At 51.2% G+C, this 21,048-nt stretch overlaps 1 protein-coding gene and 1 long non-coding RNA gene across 2 annotated transcripts in view; one reads left to right on the top strand and one right to left on the bottom strand.

The window, feature by feature from the left end:
* Positions 1-6,898, bottom strand: part of LOC125623506 (uncharacterized) — a 28,956-nt gene extending 22,058 nt beyond the window's left edge. Inside the window, exon 1 of the long non-coding RNA XR_007353029.2 lies at positions 6,705-6,898. This is a non-coding gene — a long non-coding RNA (uncharacterized LOC125623506). The remainder of the gene's footprint in view (positions 1-6,704) is intronic.
* A 360-nt stretch (positions 6,899-7,258) lies between these two features.
* Positions 7,259-21,048, top strand: part of LMX1B (LIM homeobox transcription factor 1 beta) — a 128,727-nt gene continuing 114,937 nt past the window's right edge. The window contains exons 1-2 of the mRNA XM_048823241.2: positions 7,259-7,631; positions 8,278-8,464. Coding sequence (XP_048679198.2) covers positions 7,493-7,631; positions 8,278-8,464 — 326 coding nt within the window. The 5' untranslated portion in view covers positions 7,259-7,492. The remainder of the gene's footprint in view (positions 7,632-8,277; positions 8,465-21,048) is intronic.

Genomic DNA, 21,048 nt, shown 5'->3' on the forward strand with positions numbered 1-21,048 from the left:
TCTCTGCTTGCGCCCGGAGAGCGATTTGGGGTGGGGCAGCTGTGGGGTGATGCCAGCCAAAACAGGCGGTGTCCCGCTGCCCTGCGCTGCGCGGCGGCTCCCTGGGGCTCCTCTCTGGGGGGGGGGGGGGGGTGGAGGGAACCCGACGGCAGCTCCTCTCTCGGGGGGCGGGGGAGGGGTCCCGACGGCAGCTCCTCTCTCGGGGAGGCGATGCGGAGACCACGAGACTCTGCGGATTTGCCCTCAGCAGCTCTACCGAGCTAACGGCGCATGCAAATGGCTGGCGCCTCGCAGCTTGTGCCTTTAATCCAGAAAATTGAGTCGTTCCTCCAGTCCCCCCCCCCCCCCCCAACACCTACACAAGGCAGCGCAGCCGGGGCGCCCGGGGAGTCACACTCTGCGCCCAGGGGTTGCTGGCGCTCCTCCAGGCAGTTCTGACGGCCCTGGCGAGGCAGCTTTCTCCGCAGTGTCCCTGCCCAGAAGCTGGTACCCGTGCCGAAGGAGCGCAGAGCGCAGCGGTAGCATCGGTCTGGTGTGTAGCAGAGGCCCCGCCGTAATTAAAATATGTCGAGCGCTCGCCCCCGCGGCCTTGTTCCAAGCTGCAGAGCCCTGCCTTGGCCTTGGCGTGTCTCTCGGCCCGCTTCTCTTCCCATTCAAGCCAATGGGAATTTCGCCATTAGCTTTGGGCCTGATCCCAGCGAAGACTTCGCTGGCCTTTGAACTAGTTCCTTTGGTGGGGGAGGTTTGGCACACAGCGTGCCAGGTCCTCTGGCACGGATCTGCTCCTTGACTGGCACTGGCAGACTTCCCCTCCCTTGCAGAGCCATGGACAGGGATGGAATTATCCAGTAACGGACCAGGAGTGTTTGTACCCTGGTTGTGAAAGCTCCTGGTCACGCTGCCTCCCCAAGAAACCAGCTGCTGGCATGCGAGCGATGCCCCGTCCTAGGGGACCAGATTCTCTAGCGGTGTAAGCCAGTGGCACTTCATAGCCCACTGCCAGGATTCAAGGGTTTGGCTGCTGGCTCTCTGAAGAGGGAGAGTTTCCCCAGGGGGCAAGCCTGCAGCCTTCTTTGGCTCCTGACCCCAGCTTTGGTGAGCTCTGCCTGTGGAAGGCCCTGGGCTTGGCCTGCAGGGCGATATAACACCAGGGGTGACTCTGAGTGTCTTTGTAACTCCTGGGGAGGGGGGTGCCTGATGGGCTGCACCTCAGGGCCTGCCCTGTGCCCCTTAGCCTGGCCAGGGCCCACTGGGCCAGCGCATGGAGGGCAGGGCAGTCCTGGTGGGATCTGGCGCTGGGCAGGAGGAGGCAGGATGGGTACCCAGTGAGCAGGATAGAATCATAGAAGATCAGGGTTGGAAGGGACCTCAGGAGGTCATCTGGTCCACCCCCCTGCTCAAAGCAGGACCAATCCGCAACTAAACCATCCCAGCCAGGGCTCTGTCAAGCCTGACCTCAAAAACCTCTAAGGAAGGAGTTTCCACCACCTCCCCAGGTAACCCATTCCAGTGCTTCACCACCCTCCTAGTGAAAAAGTTTTTCCTAATATCCAACCTAAACCTCCCCCACTGCAACTTCAGACTGTTGCTCCTTCTTCTGTGCCTGATCCCCTAGGGCCGTTCACATGACCGCTCCATCCCCAGCGCTTGGCCACTGCAGAGTTCGGTAGGCGCCCCAGGCCAGTGGGGTTTGCGGATCCCGCGGCGGGCGGCCTGCGGAGATTGGGGGGCAGCCGCGCCGGAGGTTTCACCGGCCCGCAGCCTAATTAGCCAAGCTCCGTGTCCCCAGCGCCCGGCAGGACACCTTCCCGGGGAAGCGCGGCGGGGAGTCAGTGACCGCTGCCAACCCCTGCAAAGCGCCCGCTGCCCTCGGCTCGAACCCTGCGCGGTGTCCGGGCCAGATCCAGGCCCGGCTCGCTGCGAGCGGGCGCTGCTCGGCGGGACCCAGGCCCTCCTTTTGTTCACAACCATCATTTGTGTGGAACAGCAAGTGACTCTATGGATCGGTCATTGGTAACGGCAGCTTCGTGGCTTGTTTACATGTGTCCCTCCCGTCGGAGGGAAACCGGAGCTGGCGGGATTACTCGTTGCCAATGACGGAGCTCGCTTCGGGTCCGAATTTACCGGAGCAGATTTTAATTGGTAGGAAAGGTAACCCTGAAGAGCCCCATTTACTCGGCAAACAGTTTCACACCGTTCCGCGAATTCTTCCGCTACAATCCCGGGCCGCCGACGTGTGAGTGGGCACCTATGTCACAGGGCCCGATTTCTCCCGCTTGATCGGTGACAGCTGTTTTCTATTTGCTCTTTTTTAATTTAGTCTTCGGTGGAATGAACACTGGGCCGTGCACCAGTGGGCTTGGATTCACGTGGACAGGGGTAGTGTAGGAGGACCCGGCAGTCACAGAACCAGTCACAGCAAGGAGCATGCAAAGGGAATGAACGTTCCCGAGGGAGCTGGGAGGAATGGCTGCAAACTGGGAGAAGCTCGCAGGATCGGGGTGTAGCGGTGCCTTCGGGTGCAGAAATAGCTGCTGGGCTCCGCAGCCGCTGAGATTTTTAAAAGGAGAGGTCTGGACCAATGTCCAGTGAAAAGGGAATGAAAGTATCCCCAAGCGCCATTGTTAGAAGAAGCGCGGGGGGCGGGGTCTGACTCACGTCGGGGGAGCTGAAGGGAGCTGGTCTCTAGTCCCCAGTGTGACTTGGCCGCCTGGACGGGGCCGAGTGGCCGCCCAGGAGAAACGCTCCGCAGCCCGCATGGGGCGTGCGGGGTGCGAAGCGCAGCAGAGGCGGACACAGACCTTATGGCCACAAAGTTCGGGCCAGAGCGGACAGAAGCCCAGGGGATCCGTGTAGCAACACGCGGTCTGGTGTCGGGACAGAGACTTTCTAGGTTTCCTCAAAAATCCCCTTTTCTTGAAGGTTTCACAACTCAGCGGGGACAGGCCCCGCGGTCTGGGCCTGGGCGCTGACGGGAGGGGTTTCCGGCGTGTCGCGCTCAGTGCAAGACAGAGGTTTATTGCGTTTACACGTACGCCGCTTGCCGTCAGGGATCTGGGCAGTTCGCTTTGTGTGAGGGTTTTCCCAAGCAGCGCCGCTCCTGGTTCCCTGTCACTGTTCCCTGTGAATTGCTGAAGCATCTGCAGGGAGAAAGTGGGAGCCCACAGATGAGCCCAAACTCTGTATCTTCGTTTCGCCAACCCAGACAGTAGGCTGGGGACGCTTTGCATGGGCCGAGCAAAGCGGGGAGCTGGGGGTGCGTCCAGGAGCCAGACACGGAGCTGACACAGCCCCTAGCAATCCGGATCGGGTCGGGCTGCGCGAGCGGCTGGACTCAGCCAGAGGGACAGCGGTGAGCACTGAAGGAAGCGATTTTACAGGGAGATGAAATAGGAAGAAAAGTTAAGATAACTCGACGGGCCTGATGGAGCCAGACGGAGCCGACATGCGCCGCCCCCTGGCCCAGGCACTGGGGGGAGGAGGCGGGAGGAGCTCGGCCCCGCGGACCCCCTTGCTCTGCTCAGTTCGGGACGAAGCCGTGGCATGGCTAACGCTGCAGTTCGTGCTCTGGGATGCTGGGTCCCTGCTCCCTTCGGCGCTTGCCTCCGCCTCCGCCTCGGAAAGGCCGGCGGGACCTGCAGCGCCCCCAGCACGGCGCGACCAGCACATGGGCTGCCCGGCTCACCCGCCGCCGACTTCTCGTGGAAATGCGAAGACACCCCGGATAGCAACGAGCCCGGCCCCAGCCCGGGTAACGGCTGGGTCAGATCTCCCCAGCCAGGCCTATCCTGCAGCCGGTCAGCAGAGGGCAGGCTGCTCACAAGCCGGCCCCACACCGGTGCCCAGAGGGTTGGACAATTACAAAGGCAACCAGAGCCGAGACTAATGGCGCGCACACTCAGACTCACTCACACACACACACACACACTCACACTCACACACAGCAGAGACTAATGGGACACACACACACACACACACTCACACACACACACACACAGCAGAGACTAATGGCACGCGCACCCCCCCAGAGATTAGTGGGACACACACACACACACACTCACACACACAGAGCAGGAATCTAATGGCACACACACACACACACGTAAGAGGCCAGTGGGGCACCCCCACCCCGCACCGACACACACACGCAGAAGGCTCATGGCGTACCCACATATGCACAAGTTTCACTCGCCACGAAGGCCCTTTCGGCACATTCCGGGCCGGTAACACGGGCCCAGCCCAGCCGCTCACTCGCTCTTGTCTTAGGCCGGGGCCTCGGGAATGATGCTCCGAATTGTGTATTTCTCGCCCAACTCCCTGCAGAGCGAGAGATCCCTCCCCGGTCCCTGCACACAGCGCCGGGCCTGCGCGCACAGAGCCGCTCGCTTCAGGTCTCGTTTGGTTTTATTTCGATGATGGATTTTTGCGTTTTAATTGTTTGATTTTAGTTACAGACTTTTAATAAACCGCCTTCGAATTGTTCTCAAGGCGGCCGCCCGAGCTGAACACGGCCTGTGTAATAGTCACACACTCACACGGTGAGACGGTAACAATTATGTGGTCTGATTTCTATCGGAAAAGTGACCCCGACCAGAGCCGGAATTAACTGGAGGGCTGTGAGCCCGGACCGGGGACTGGTCCCCTTTCCCTCTGACTAATCCCGCCGCCCAATTGCGGAGTTTTAATTAGAAGTTAGGGAAACTCTTGGAGTGAGGCGAGACCGGCTCTAATTTTCCCCACCATTGCAGGAGATAATTGTGGCTGGAGACTGCCGAGCAGCCCCCGGCAGGATGGGAACCGTAAACAATTAATGCAAAGGAGAGGGTCTTTCTGCGCGGCAGAGCTCTGAAATCCAAGCAGCTTTCCTCTCAATCGCAGAGTTAAATAACCCAGGATTAGTAAATTGTCCAAGATAAAACCCCACAAGCCTGTTCCCAAAACCCCTTTCCGAAAGATTGAGCTAAACCATAATCCTGAATTTCTGTGCGAACCCAGCGTCCGAAGGGCTTTGCCTGCAGACCCACAAACGGAGCAGCCAGTGGCCGCCCTTAACACTTGTCCAGCTCATTAAATACCAGTGCGTTGGGAACCCGACAGAACAGCGCTCGGGCCCTTCCCTCGGCCGCCACAGCAAGCCCGGAGCCAGGGGAACAAACCCCACATCGAGTTCTCGCCAGCCGAGCGTGGCTTGCTCTGGCGATGGGGAGGGATCGCTTGCCGCGCAAAGGAAGGGGAGACGGGGGCTGTAGCCGACCCTGACACCCGCACGACGCCGGCACATTATTTGTCTTTTATTGTTTGCGCGTTTCTCGTTAGGGAACCAGCAATGGCCACAAGGCTGTAATTCAGAGGCAGCCCAGGGTTCAGCTAGGCCCGGCGCAGCACGGCCGCACTCGGCGGTTCTAACGCTCCCCGGGCAGGGCTTCGCCGGCCCGCACAAGGCACCTTGGGGAACCGACTCTGCGGGGCCGTGCGGCCGCGCTCGGCCATTCCCAACGTACAGAACTAAAGACCAGAAAACACCCGCTGGCCGCGCCAAGCACGGTTCTCGGGAAGGTGTAAACGCGCCCAAATCGACCCCTGGATTCGCTGCGCCGCAGCCCGCGCGCTGGGCTCCCGAGACTCGAGGCTGGGTAGGGCCACAGGGAATTAGTGCCTCTCCCCCGTCCTAGTGACTCCCCTCCTGCAGACGCGTCCGAGCAGGGAGGGGGCCGGGAGCGCAGCCCTCTGGCACTGCTCAGCCTGCGCGGGCCAGCGGGACCGGCAGCTCCAGCGCTTCCCGGCCCCGAGGTGACTAGCTCCGCCTGCGGCCCGTCGCCAGGCCCTCGGGCCTCCTGCCCCGGCATCTGCGGCTCTCCAGCTGCATTAGCCTGGGACCCATAATCCCTCTGAAGCAGGGAGCACAGGACCGAGCCCCGCAGCCGGTGCCAGCTGGGCTAGGGCCAGCCACTGCTCTGCCCAAGGCAAGGCCACGGGAGGGCACAGAGCGCTGGTCCCCAGCAGCCCAGGCCAGCGCTCCGCCGGCTGCGGGGGGATGCGCTCAGGTTCTCTCCAGAGGTGGGCCAGGCGGGCAGGAGCCCGGCTCTGCCGCGAAGGCCAGGCCGTGCGGGATCTGCTGGCATTTCAGCTGCCAGCCCGGGCCGGGGAAGGCGGCTCCCGAGCACTGGGCGCAGCGGGGCTCAGGGGCTGGAGTCAGCCCAGCCTCCAACTTTGGCGCGGGGGGAGCCCGGCGGGATCTGTGGCTGTGTCTCCTGCCAGGCCCCCAGCCCGGCTCTGCCCGCAGCCAGGGCTCCCCAGCGGGCGGCCGTCCGGGCTGCGCTCCCGCAGGGTCCGCGGGGAGGTGCGGCTCTCTGCCAGCGCCTCTCGGCCGGGCCCGGCGCCAAGGGGCCGCGGCTCCGGTGCCAGGACAGAGCAGGGGCGCCTGTGTCCGGCAAGGAGCAGCCAGCGCCGGGCCGTCGCGGCTCTGCTGGGGGCAGGCCCCGCTGTTAACACCTCCCCAGGCACAGCTGCCCCAGACACAGGGGCGGGAGAGGCGGGAGCGTGGGCCCCTGGCCCGGCTGCGGAGGGCATAGGCAGGCCCAGGGTCCCGGACACGCGTGGCGGGGAGAGGCTCCTGCAGCCGGTGCCCCCGGGACAGGCGCGCTCGGGCAGCCCGTAGGGCAAAGCCGAGCACAAGTCACAAGCCGCGTGGCGCTGCTACCTACCCCAGGACAGGAGGGAGAGCCCGGGGCGCGCTGCCCGCGCGGGGCCGCTAACTCGAGTGGGTCCCTCCAGGCAGCTCTGGCTTCACTCTGCCCCCCGGGTGTCTGTGGAGCCGCAGGGCCCCTCTCCCGGCCGGTGCGGCGCTCCCGAGAGCGCAGCCCCGGATTGACGCGGCCCCCGCCCTTGTCACCTGGCCACCCCCGAGCCGCGCGCACCTGGCCGCCCCCGGGGGGCTGCGGGGGCTCGCTCCGGCGACGGCACTATTTGACGTCGAGGAGACGGATCACCGCGGCGCAGCGATACCGGCAGCGCCAATGGAGTTCAAATGTCAGCAAGTTTGAGGAGGGGTGAGGCGGCTCCCCTGGTGGGTGTGTTCCTCCGCCGCAGCCCCAGCTCTAAACGGAGCGGCTCCTCGGGAGGCGGCAGGGCACAGTGACTGGGGAGCGCGCCCGGGGAACCCTGCAGCCCTGCCCTGGACCGACGGCGGCGCCCGCCGGCCCCTGCCCCCGGGAGGGCCCTGCCCCCGCCCCGGCCCCGGCCGGCCCCGGCCCCGGCCCGCCGGCAGGTGACCCCGGGCCGCCCGCGGGCTGTAGCATGACCTGACCCGATGGGCAGCCGCCTCCGCTCCGGCCCCTGCCCCCGTCTCCGCCAGGAAACGCGCCGCATGTCTCCCCGATAAAAATAAAAGCGACTCCCTCCTCCCCGCTGCAGCGTGCCCCGCAGCCCGGCCCGCCCCGGCGCTGAGCGAGCCCGGCCCCCGCCGCAGCCTGACTGGTGCTCCGGGCCGCCCATGGATATTGCAACAGGTCCCGAGTCCTTGGAAAGGTGCTTTAGCCGGGGCCAGTCGGACCGCGCCAAGATGCTGGACGGCATTAAAATGGAAGATCACCCCCTGCGCTCGGGCGCCGCGACCTTAGGCGTCTTGCTGGGTGAGTGGCCGCGGGGGTCCGGGCTGTGCCCGAAAGCCCAGCGTCCCGCCCGGGACTGCGCTGCCTGCCGGAGCCCGGGCTGGGGCCGTGGCCGTGCGAGAGCACGTTGGAAACAGCGTCTCCCTCCCGGGCGGGCGCAGGACTTCGCTCGCTGACTTTGGCGGGATGTGTATTTTTTAAATGACCGGGAAAAAATAGTGCTTAAAAAGCGCACGCCTGCCGCAGAGCCGAGCGGTGCCGTGCCGGGGCTCGGCCGGTCTCAGCCCGGGCCCCCGCCGCCAGCGCTGCCTGCCGTTCGCCAGGCTCGCTCTGCAGGCTGCAGGGACCCTGCTGAATTTTTCTCGCAACGTCCCGAGGAGGTTTTGAGCTGAGAGGCGAGTGGCGAGCAGGAAAGCCCGGGGCGCGGGGCCGCCAGCGAGGCTGCGCGACGCAAACGAAATCGCGCCGGTTTAAGTTTACTTCGCGATGTTGCTCAATGGGAGCCGGTCCCCGGGTAGGGGGGATCCCGGAGCCGCTGGCCCAGCTGCCGCTGCGCCCCGTGTAACGCCGCCGTGTCCCGCCTGGCAGAGCCCGTGCTGGGGCGCAGCTCGAGCAGTTCGGGGGCCACCTCGGCATGCCTCTCACCTCCCTCTTTGCTGTTTCCTAGGGTCAGAGTGTCAGAACCAGGCAGTTTGCGAGGGCTGCCAGCGGCCGATCTCAGACCGTTTTCTGATGAGAGTGAACGAGTCTTCCTGGCACGAAGAGTGTTTGCAGTGTGCCGTGTGTCAACAAGCCCTCACCACCAGCTGCTACTTCCGGGATCGAAAACTGTACTGCAAACAGGACTACCAACAGTAAGGCACCCTTCTCCCTTTGCCCCGCACGCCTGCCCCGCGGGGCGCTCATGCCACCTTCTCGCCGGGCCATACGCGCCTGCCGGGCCTTACACTGGGCACAGGGGACGGAACATGCTCTCCAGGGCCCAGGGTCCCCGGGAGCCTCTCGCCGAGTTCTGCTGCCTTGTTGGGAAACGCCAAAAAGTTTTCAAACGAAAATCAGAAAAAGCCCCGAATCGGTGCGGTGACCAGAGAGCGCCCAGCCAAGAACCGCGCGCCCGGACCCCCGAAAGATTTGTTACGGGTTCAAAGGGCCAAGCTAGAAATGTTCGCGGGGTGTTTACTAGTCACGGAAAAGACGTTAAATACTCCGCTGCCCATTTAGCAAAGGGAGTTTGTACCGGGTGGTTGTATAAATGACAAATAATACCTTGGTTGGTATCCGAGTGACAAGGGGGGTATTTCGCTAGCGCCCCCTCTAAATTCGAGCTCAAATCGTTTGGCGTTTGTGCCGGTAATTCGTACAGGTTTTACTGAAATGCACCGTAGGTAAATAATTGTAGGATTTAAAAACAGAAATGCCCTTTCAATTCAGTATAACATTCTCCGCGTGGCAGTTTTAGGTATTTTGAATAATTTAATCTTGGTTCTAAAATCAGTTTGTTCCAAACATTATCTAAACCCCCCCGAAATAAATAACACCGTGGGCAGCTGAAGTGAGGAAGGTAAAACGCTGGCATTGCCCGGGGAGAGTCCGAGGCACGGGGTTTGCTCTGGGTGCAGAAGGGAGCAGTGTAATCTCGGGGAGGCTTTTAACGAACGGGATTTGTAGTTGGATTTTTTAACACGGGAATTAAATCCGAATCGTCGGGCTGTTGGGTGAAGTGTTAGCTGGATTTTTAACTGGCCTTTTGTTGCGAGATAACGAAAAACCGTTCCTACGAAACCGTGCGAAGTATCAGCAGCCCCGTGTTGTCATTAGAGAAAAACAAGCACGCTCCGGGGACGGCTGAATAGGCTGGGCCAGCTGCTGCGGGCGGAGGGGACGGGGCTGGCCCGGGCCCGAGGGCAGGGAAGCCGGGGGGAGGAGGCCGAGCGAGCGGGTAGGTGCAGAGAGACTCGAGCATGTTTGCTCACCTGGCTGAGGGGCCAGAAAGCGGCTGATCTCCAGCCCGGCCTCGCTGGCCGGTACCGGGGGGAATCGCCCCGGTGCCCCCGGCCGCCCAGCACGGCCCCGCCGAGGCCCCGCCGCGGCTGTGGGGTCAGACACACACGAACGCGCCGGCCCCGGCTGGAGGGCGGCTTTCCGCGGAGCGCCCACCTGCTGCGCTTCGCGCCCGCCGGTGCCCGCTACCCAGGAGTGGCCGGGGCCGGGGCCGGGGGCAGCGGCGGGGCCGGGCCGGGGCCGGGGGCAGCGGCGGGGCCGGGCCCGGCGTTCGCAGCCCCCGGCTCGCTCCGGCTCCCGCCTGCCACGGCGCAGCCTGCGGGCCGGGCTCAGCCGCCGGGCTTCGCCGGCCAGGGAGCCGCCGGGCGGGCTGCAGGGTCACCCCGGGCCCACGGCTGCAGGGTCCCTCCGGTGGCAGCGCTAGGCCCAGGCCGGCCCTTCCTGCCCGGGCCCCCGGGCGCTCCAGGCGCGGACAGAGCCCGGGGAAGCCGCCCCGGCCGGTGCCACGCAGCGGGGCCTGCCCCCGGGTGCCCACCTCTGGGCCGGGCCTCGGGTCACTGCCGCTGTCTGGCGCCCGCTCGCCAGCCCGGCCATGCAGCCGCTGCCCCGGGCGTGCGGGCCCTACCCGGCGCGGGGCCCCGATGTGCAGCCGGGGGCTCCCCGCAGCGCGGCGCTGGGGACAGGGCGCGGGGGCACGCAGCCCCTCGGAGCCGGTCCCTGCGGCCTGGGAGCGGAGCTGGAGGTCGCCCCAGCCGGGGCCGGAGGCTCTGGGGACGCCTCCGATGCTGGGTCAGTAGCTCCCGAGAGACTTGACTCTGGGCTCCCGCCTCCCGAGAGACTTGACTTTATTTATACTTTTATTCCCAAAATGTCGGGCTTCGTATGAAAACCGGCCTGCCCCAGCAGCGATGCCCTTCTGCCACGCAGAGTTCCTGCCCCGCTTAGCTGTTTGGCCTCCCCTGCAAAAGCCCACTTCATGCTTGTCACTAAAATTTAGGGTCCTTTTTGTGTCGGGAGGGGGGTGAACATGGGCACTTCAATCACTGGGACATAATATGGCTCTGCTAGAAGTCTGGCAACAAACAAAGAACAACAACTATTGGTTTGCATCAACTTTTGTCAGGCATTCAGCAGGCTTCCAGAAAGGGCCTGAAGTGGCTTAGTGGCAACAATGTGCATTTCATAGCTACAGCATGAAAATCCATCTCCATGGAAACTAGTAGTAAATGCTAACATGACATGCTGAGTATAAATATTGTTAGGGTTATAACTCTTGTATGAATGGCCTAGATAGATGTCCCCCTCTTTAGGAGTTACAATAGAATGTGTAATTTCCTACTGCAGCCTTAACCAATGTGTTATTAAAGAAGCTTCAACAGACCCAGATACTGCGATATGAAAACCAATAGCTGCCTACGCATTCTCCTACTGAACTGCACTGATTTGTTTTGGGGGGTTTGGTTTTAACAAGTATTAATATTTTCACATATTCCCATTTGTAACAGTTACCGAGAATTTAGTTTAATAGAGATGTCAGATCCATGAAACATCTGACTGTATAGATAAACAAGGTACTTCTCAGGATTTTTTTTGTAATTAAGAAATGCTTCTTTGGATACCCACACAAAATTGTTTGAAATGTAAGTGTTAGGAACAGCGTGCAGGAGATGATTCCCTTTGCAGTCTGTGTAAAATAACAGCGTTTTGCAAAAAGGCAATATCTTAGAAAGCAAAACAATGGACTATCCCTTTGTGAAAAAAATTCTTTGTTAGAAGAGAAATAAATCCTCTTTAGAATTTTAGATATTATCAAAGGCTTCTAATTGTATAGGGGGAAATGGGGTGTCCAGGCTGACTAGCAATAAAAAGATATCAACATGTTAGCCTTTGTTGAATCACAGCACCTAGTGTGACATTACATGGTAACCTGCTGTGTGTGCCCCCAAGGACTGACAGCAGAAGTAGTTAATAGTAAAGAGGGGTGGGGGGAAGACATGTAAATGGTAAATCAAAATGATTTTTTCCCTGACATTTTATTAAATTTGAAAGATAAAGCATGTGAAACTAAACTGATAATGTTCCCATTCTTCCTCTGGCAGCTGTGTTTTAGGCTGTTGGAAATCTTCTCTTATTAGTAATTCTTGTTAATTAAAGTGTAAAAATAACTCTACACACCTTCTGGTCATGTGGTGTGTACACAAGTTTTATCAGCAAGAGTGTGGATGGTTGCATTGCCCATATGTGGTGAAGCCATGAGTGAGTTGTGCCGTCATCTCAAATGCATGCCGCTACAAACCTTTACATCCCGCCAGAACTTGCCATGATGTGTATGCACACAGGTTATTAAGAGATGCTTTTTAAAAAAATTACAGCTTGAGGGATATGAAGAATAATATCAGTAAAGTCAGATGTTTGTGTTACCCTAAATCCCATGTACCTTCATGGCTCAGAGAAAAAAGAAAGATTTCCAAAATTTTCTTAATCACTAAAAATGACTGAAAATAGCTTTTCTGTATGTAGTAATGTAATTGAAAGACCAGATTTCTCCAGAACTCCCGAGACTATAATCAAGTGCTATGTGTATCTTTGGAAATCACGGATCTCTTCTTTCCAAAGAAAGCAAGCTTCTGAAGGGTCAGATATCAGACCTTAAACCTTCCACAGGGTCAGGAATTATTATTGCCTGTCCTCTTGTAATTTGGGGGGAAAGGAGGAAACATTTTTTTTCTGGTGGGTTGATTTTCTCTTTTTAAAATAAAAATGGTGTCTGTTTGCAGCTGTACTTGGGTTTGAAATGTTAGAATAAATCCTGAGGGAGATGGATTAGTGGCCAGGGTGCAGAATGAAGTGGTCAAAGGTGCATGATAAATGCAATGTATTACATGAATCTCTCCACTACATCACCGGCTGCATGTCTGTGACTTTGTGTATTTCAGCATCTTTTTTATATGTTTAATTCTATAAATATTTGCACGGGGTGGATAGTACAGACCGATCTTTTGATTTTGACATTAAATACTTATTTTGCAAAAATTTTACATGTCTGTTGGGGCAGGGGTGCATTTGATTGCAAGTAGTTTAAGTGAAGACAACACAGTGCTACAGCAAGACACTGATAGCTGGATCTTGCTAGCCTAACTCAAGCAAAACTGTTGAGTTCAATGTGAGCTTTGCCAAAGTAAGGGTGACAGGATAGGGCCCAAAGGTGATACTTTGGACTTGGAAAAACTTAGTTACCTGCTGACCTACAGAAACATAGTGAATACTTATCAATCATAAAAAAACAAAAACAGTGTTTCAGCTTTTGCAGCAGTAAAATCTAGTGCTGGTTATTTGCTCTAATGAAATTACTAATTGTAGTATTTACAGCAGTGTTTTCTGCTACAAAAACATTGGTAATTATAAACAGCATAATGTTTTCCTATTTAGGCTCTCCTCCCTTCATTTAATTGTGGCTATATTTTTCTGCTTTGCTGTGATCTAAGTGTTTGGGGTTGCATAAATATTGTCTTATTTCTTGCTGCTTGGTAATGTTCTGTAATTGTACATCCAGTTTTAATCTTTTAAGGTGTAGTGGTTGATTCAGCTTAGTTGCTGTATATATTCTTTGTAGAACAATGCTTACTCTGATTGTAGCTTTGAAAATAAAGGTGATGAAGGAATTCGTGTAGACAAGGAATACAGTTGTAAATGAGGTTCAGACATAATAGCAGCCAAACAGCCACATTAGTTAATATTCCATATTTTTCACGAATTGGTTTTGCATTTTGTTTAGGGAAAGAAAGGGAAATATTTAGATTTTTATCAAAAGTACCAGGACGTATCAGGCATTGTATTGGCATTCTGAGTCTGTCCTGGAAAAGAAACACTGCCACTGATTTCTGTTCTAGATCTCCGGGCCTTTCTTTGTCAGTGATTATGCTGATTTTTTATGTGAAATCAACAAGGGTCAGTGCATGATTACGAGGCAAGAGAAGTGCAATGGGCTATCATTGCTCCACTCGATTCTAGCCTTTCTGGAGTCTGAAAATTCTCTCTGGTGAGTGAGATAGTTAAACTGGTATTTTCCAGTTAAAATAATTTGTAAATTGAAAGCAAAACAAAACAGAACTTCTTGGTAGCAAATGTTTCCCATTTTTGTGAATGTTGTTTTATTTTCCAATAAGAAAACATGTATACCCTGAGAGAAGTTTGTGATATTTAGACAAAATTCAGGGCACAAGAGGTGACTTGGGCTCTCGGATTCAGCTACATGTAGAAGGGACCCTAATCATTTACTAACAGAAAGATTCTGTTTGTTCTTCAGTTTCACAGTCTTTTAATCGGTGCACTCATCAGTACAAATTTTCAGAATCTGAACAAGCTAAACTTGGGCAGAGCAATGCCATCCCAGTCTGTTTCATTTACCTCTTCTGATAGATTGGCAGTACTCCTTGTTAGGTTGTTGTTAAGAAACAGCATAAATCCTGATCAAAGCTCAGAGATCAGGAGCAGCATATACATATGTCCAGAATATCAGATAATGATCAATTTATGGCATCCATTAAAATGCTAAAAAAGTGTTTTAAATGCTCTGGTACGTTTGCTGAAAATCTAAACATTCCCGTATATCAGATCAATCAGCCACATTAAAAATGTTTTGCAAAACTAGTTTTTAATAATACCTCCAAACAAGTCTGTTCCTAAAGCTGCATGAAACAAAGGCACTAGGCTTCAGGAGCTTTTAGGAAATGTTACTGTTATTTCTCCCAGTGACGTCACCTGAATAGCCAGAGACCAGGCAGAAAAACCTCAACTCGCTGCTGTGTCAGCAGGAATTCATCCCTATGTGACATGTATAAAAGGTTACAGAGAAGATAATTCCACAGGCTCTGAGAAAGCATGGTACCTGCAGAGCCAACAAGGAGACTAAGTTTTGGTTAAGAGGATATTTTTAGTAAATGTTAGCACAGAAATGGATTTCAACAGGGTTTGTTAATCTGAGGGGACATTTCTGTTTTTTAAAATATTAATTGAAACTTTTGTGGAGTTTTAAATTATTGTTATTATTATTATTAATAATAATAATAACATAATTATACTCACCTATGGCAGAAAATATTAAGGAAGACCTTTATTGAATGTGGGTTATTTACAATTATATGAATTAGGAGTAATTGATAATTTCAGAGGTTTAACTGTTAATTATATACAGAAGGGTAACCAATACATAGAACATCCATTGTGAAAATATTCTTCTTTGAAATATATTGTTGATATGGATAGCTCATACTCTGTTAAGAGAGCAGGTGATTTGGGGGGGGGGGCAAAATTTGAAACAGGTCAAAAATATACATGACATTATTTCAACAATAAATAACATACCATGGTCATGGTAAAATATATGAATCCTATTGTATTTTCTCAGATTAAGTATGTTATTGGTTTATTTCCATTCCAACTGTGTAACCTGTCCATATTCATCTCCACATCGATCAGCATATAAAGATTTATGAAGCTTAAAATGTTTGTTGCCACGGGGACTTGAAATATAGAGGGATAGTTAGTAATAATTAAATACTCTAAAGATAGGAAGGGTGAAATGTCCAGGAGAAAAAGATATTTTTAACATACTACAGTTTGATTCAAATTTAAGTGAAGAGTAATTTTCTTTACAAGACATGGTTTTATGAATATTTGTCTAGGAAGTATTTGCTTTTCATTACGTACCATACCTCATGTTATAATACAGTTAAACAAAACATTACTGTACTTAATAATTGCCCTAATATTTGAATGAAGTATACAGTATGTTCATTCTGAGCTTAAGTATGCATTCCTGGCGCACTTACCATACATGCAATGGGAATTTTGAGTATACAAGGAATGAGGATTGGGCCCTGAGTAGGTGTAATGAAATATAAACATAATCTCTCTTTCTGTGTAATGTGTATAAATGTGCGTATACCTGCCCTACACACACACACAGATATACACTTCTGCTGATTTGCCAAAGAAAGTAATTTGGGGAGCTTGTAAAATTATTCTTTAGCATTATCATGCTAAAGGGCAGGCAAGTCGATTTTGTGCCTCAAAATCTTCTGCTGTTCAGTTTTCATGACAGTTTTGCAGGGCTTGTAAATGTCTGTATAGCTATCAATAATGTTTCATAATTTTATTGGAGAGTGATTTTGTGCTCTTTGGCCTGAATTAGATCGTTGTGTAGAGGAAGTAAAGTCACAAGTGGGCTGTCGATTTTAACCCCTAATGAATGACAATAAAAAGCATATAACGTTGGCTTCCACTATATATAGTTATACCAAACCAAAAGGGGTGTCTGCAAAATAAGGTGTTTCGTATACTTACATTTTCCTCCTCTGATTTGTGTGATATATCATGCTATTTATTAAGTAGTATGAAATAAAAACCAGTGAGCAATGAATTATGCAGTAATTTCGAGTAAAGAAAAACAAACCACGTATTTCTCTTGGATGGTGAGGTATAAAGGTTTTCTTGGCATGTTTTTGAGATGACTGCTATACTCTCAAAGCAAAGTTTGACTCCTAAAGAAATGACAGTCTCTTGTTCACTCCAAAATATAAAAAGAAGCACACGTTTATTCTGACACAAAGGAAAAGGTTAGCTATGCATAGTGTGAAACCTGACAGCTGAGTTAGCTAGAGGCCAAATTCTGAAGTCAGTGAAGTTGTTCTGGATTTATACTGGTGTAACAGAAAGCAGAAACTACCCTATCTCTGTAGCTGACTTGAAATATAATAAGTAGGCAGCTAACTATGATAAAATCTATTTGTAGGACAGGAGCCTGAAACTCTACAATGCTGGTATCAGATGCCTAAACCTATTAATTAAAATGCATTTTTTAAAAAAAGGATAGTATGGGAATCTCATGGAAGCCAGAAGTGGTCTCTGAATTAAGACATTTTTTAAAATGTATCGGTGAACCAGGTAGAAGTTGGCTCCCAACAGCAGGAGTTTCGGCAGCATTGGTAACATTTGGGAAATTAACTCCGGTTTTTCTCTGTGAGAAATTGGGTAAAAATATATTGATCGTTGCAAGTTAAATGTAAGGTAACTGCTGAAAGTGGCCAGGCTAGGTCTCTGAGCCGAGGAAGCAGAACATAGGAGATAAGAAGGCAAATCATTTTAGGTCAGAACTAGCTGACTTTTGGTTTTAAATAAAAATCTCTGTAGTGTTTATATTCTGTGTACTAATAGGCAAAATCCTGCTTGCCCTGTTCAGGCACATTATCCCATAGTTTCTGGATGCTTCTTTAAATTCAGGATCAGTTTGAGGCGGATATTTGATTGTCCGTTTTGTTTAAAGCTAGTAACCCTGCTTTTGTTTTTGAGTTCCTGGAATTATTTTGGCTAGACTGATATTTCCTAAATGCAATGTAGGGTCTGGTTTTGTGGTGTTTTTGGTTTGTTTGTTTGTTTTTGTTTTTGGTATGTCTGAAATTGCTTAGAGCATTGCACCTTACCCAATCGGTACGACTAATGCAGTCAAGGAGATTTGGCCCAGGCATTGGCATGAGGAGGTCTTATGATGAGTAAAGATCATTTATGATTGTAAAAATGATGGTGGCGGGGGAAGGAGGATGTTTGCTCTCTGGAAGAAATGAACAAGCTGTTTTCAAAACAGATTTGCAAAATAAGCACTACTTGCTACTGAATATATTTATATTTTGAAAAATTATTTTCTCTTTATACAAACAGATACAAAGAAAATATGTGTTTGCCATTGCTTTTTACCTGACATTTACTGTACTTGCAAAATACTTGTAATTAGAAGGAATTGTTTATAGCAAGTTATGCAGTTTAATACACCGTGTGTAGAAGTAACCCATCTTATAATAAAATGTAGTTCATATAGTATGATACTTGCAGTGTCTTTTCAAGAGATAAAAGATTATTTCCCAAAGAGCTAAGGATGTATTGGAGCAGCCTTCCAAAATTGTAATGGAAATTTACCAACCTCAGTTCAAAACCTACTCATGATGACTGACAAAATTTAGAGTATTTTACTTACCCATCAAAAATAGCTACTTGCCGTGGGCAAGTGAGTGAGTAGACATTTGCAAGGTTTTATTACAGAAAATTGTTGATATAATTATTCCTAGATTGTTACTTTGTTACTGTGATTCATTCTTGAACTTGTACAGTGATCTGAGTACAGAACTTGGTAATGGTTTAAAAAATAATTTTAGAAAGTAGCAAAACTGAATACCTTAGTTCTTAGAGACTTTATAATGCTTTAGACTCTGGCATTTCTATCAGAAGCTAACGTGTTTATGAAGAATATATTCTCACCATCAAGGTTATTTACTTTGCTTCTGAAATACACCCTTTCCCCCGCACCTAGACCATATCTTTTCCTACAGATTTTGAGACGAAATTGCATGCATGGAACTCCCATAGACTTCAATAGGAGCCATTCGTGTGTATCAAAGGGCAGAATCTGGCTCTTGATTTTACTTTAATCAATGTATTATTTATAATGTACTAGAGCACACATGTACTCTCTGTTAGAGCTAATGGAATTTATATGCATATGCTGAGGACCAAATCCGGCTCGTAAATTACTTCAGTTAGGAAGTTTGCTTGAGTAAAGCAAATAACGTGTCCTTTAGTATAATCAGGAGAGTCACTTCGTTTGGATAAGAAAAATCTTTATAGAATTGATTCTCTTGATAATGTCTTTGCAGTTGTCACATTTGTGGTTGGGATAGTAAACCTGCAAATCGGAGTCTGCAGCAGGAAACGATACTATTCTTTTAAAGCTTTTCCTACCAGATCTAGAAATTGCTAATTATTTTCTCAGATTGACAGAAACAAAACTTTCCTTGTGTTTCTATTTACTTGCAGCTTGAATACAAATGCACTCTCTGCTATTTCTGAAGATCAGTGACAAAATATGATTCTTGTGAGTCATATATGGCTGTGAATTGCAACCAGTAATAAGGAAGCTGTGACCTGGAATAGCATGTCATTGAAGTAACAAAAGTGTGTCAATGAGAAACATTTGTTCTTTCAGGGCTTGATCCTTCGAGGTACTGAGCACCCTCAACTCTTACTGAAGTCCATGGGAGCTGAGGGCACGGAGCCCTTTGCTGGACGGAGCCCTAAGGCTGCAGCATTGTTCCTGCCAAATTCATTACTGAGAGAAAGATTATAGTTCTCATTAACGTCCACCCCACAACACGGTTGTTTTCAACCTGGGGGACCCTATCTTTGGACATAATGGCTTGCCTACGGCTAACATTTTATACCACTTGGTACTTTCTATTCCTGCAGCTCCCCATGGGAGCATAATTTAGCAGATTTTCTGATTCAAACTTTTCCTCAGAGTGTCACCATTTCAATCCATTTTATAGGAGTTTTTCTGTTTGCTGGAGTTTTGTTTTGGTGTTCTGTATATATGATAAGTAATGCAGTCTACGCCACACAAAGAAACAGGTTTCCTAGCAAATCAAAATAAAGTACTGTAGGAAATTAGTGAGTAGCCCCCCCCCCCAAAAAAAAAAAAAAAGAGAGAGAGAGAGAGCGACATGAATACAGAATAGTGAAACTATTCTGACTCCCACTTTGGGGCAACTCCCAAACTTTGTTACAATGAAGTACAGCCATTTCTGATACATACCAGTGACCGGAGCGTCATTCACAAATTCTCAAGCTCTTCTGCATACATTTAAATGTAGTAAGTGATCTGTGGTAATCAGTCATTGATTCAGCAGCCATACCACATTTTGATTGTATGCCCTCAAATCCATGCTGGATCTAGATGGATTCGTGGCCAACAGGCACAGGGCTTTTAATTTCTATTGCTAATGTGTTCATTTGGGGGTATAACCATCATCTGCTGATTTTTCAGAAATTCTCAGAAGTAAATTTTTCTGTTGGCATCATGAGTATTGCATTTGCATCTCTGCGTGTGAGAAAACATTTGCTTTTCAGAGATGGTAATAATCATGCAGTGAGCTTTGCAGACAGTATAGTCTGTCTGTGCTGGTTTGCACGTACAGATGGGCTTGCAATCAAACATCTATTTGCAATCATTTTAGAGAGCAGTCTTCAGGTTGTTGGTGTGCGTTCTGAGCTGTGTTCCCCCTGAGGTTAGTGTCACATCCCGTGTATGGTAATCATCAGCATATGAAAACACTCACTGTTTAGAGCCATTTGTACTACCAGTTCATTGGGCCAAGTTGGGGTCTGACTGAGCCTGTAAATCCTTACTCACATGACTCCTGTGAGTAGTACCACTGAAGCCAGTTTCTCTGGTGTGCAGTGGCTTGCAGTATCATGTAAGGTCTGTTTACTTACAGGATATAAATGCCTAGAGAGAAGTGAGTGGGGCTGCTAGGGGCATAAAGGATTGGGTTCTTTGTAAGGTAAAACACCTAATACTAATTACAGCTTTAACCTTGTGAGCCATGCTCTACCCTCGCTGTTGGCACAGAGCTTCCTCAGAAGACCAGAGAAGTTCCACGTGTGGAGTGTGACTCTGCGGGCCTGCTCCTGCTCGTGTTGAAGACAATGGACTTCAATAGGGAAAACAGGTTCAGGACCCATATAGGTATGCGAATACTAGCAATTTAGGCTGTAAAGCTTCTTTTTTCATTAATATTGTTTGTTTCTCATTTGTCTGCCTGTAGTTTGCTTCCATACCGTGTTATCTGCTGTGTGCCCAGGTTCGTGGCTAAAGAACAGGGATGGGAATCGGGAAACATGGATCTGTTCCCAGCTCTGCCACTGACTGTGTGGCCCTGAGCAAGTCACTTCATCTCGGTGTGCCTAGTTCTGTGGAGGTACAGTGGGAATGCTGATCATTGGGACCCATCTCACAGTGGAGTTCACTGAGGCTTGGTTTGTTAATGTTTCTAAAACATTACAGTCAGGGGAAGTGCCAGAGATTCCAGGAAATCCACTAGGGACTTCGCTGTCAATTCTACAGGGAAGGTGCTTAGATTCTGCTGTGCTGGGTGGCCGTATGAAGCCCTGACAGCTAGGGGGATGGAACGAACAGTATGTATGGGCTGATATTGGAGGTGCACATCTAAAGGAAAGAAAGGTTGGGCCTAATTCTCCTCACGCTGCTGTACAATTCCAGTGATTGCAATGGAATTTCAGTGGTGTAAATTGCTCTGAGAGGAGAAGCAGGTTCTTAGTAACCTTGAGTTCGTCTAAGCATTATGGGCTTGATTTTTTCACCGTGCCCAGGCTGACAGGGTCCAGTTAGGCTGATGGGGATTCTCAGCCTTCTGGCCCTGGTGTACATTAAAGCTGCATGGAGGCAACTTTAACTTACGCCACTGATATAGTGTCCCTCAGGAGCTTTACGCCAGGGAGAACTGGGTATAACAGACCCTCACTCCTACATGCCCTTTCCCTCCTTGAGGCCAGAAGAAGGGTTCAGGCCCGGGGGTAGCAGAGGCACCTT

Source organism: Caretta caretta, chromosome 16, assembly GCF_965140235.1.
Source record: "Caretta caretta isolate rCarCar2 chromosome 16, rCarCar1.hap1, whole genome shotgun sequence".
NCBI classification, from domain to species: domain Eukaryota; kingdom Metazoa; phylum Chordata; order Testudines; family Cheloniidae; genus Caretta; species Caretta caretta.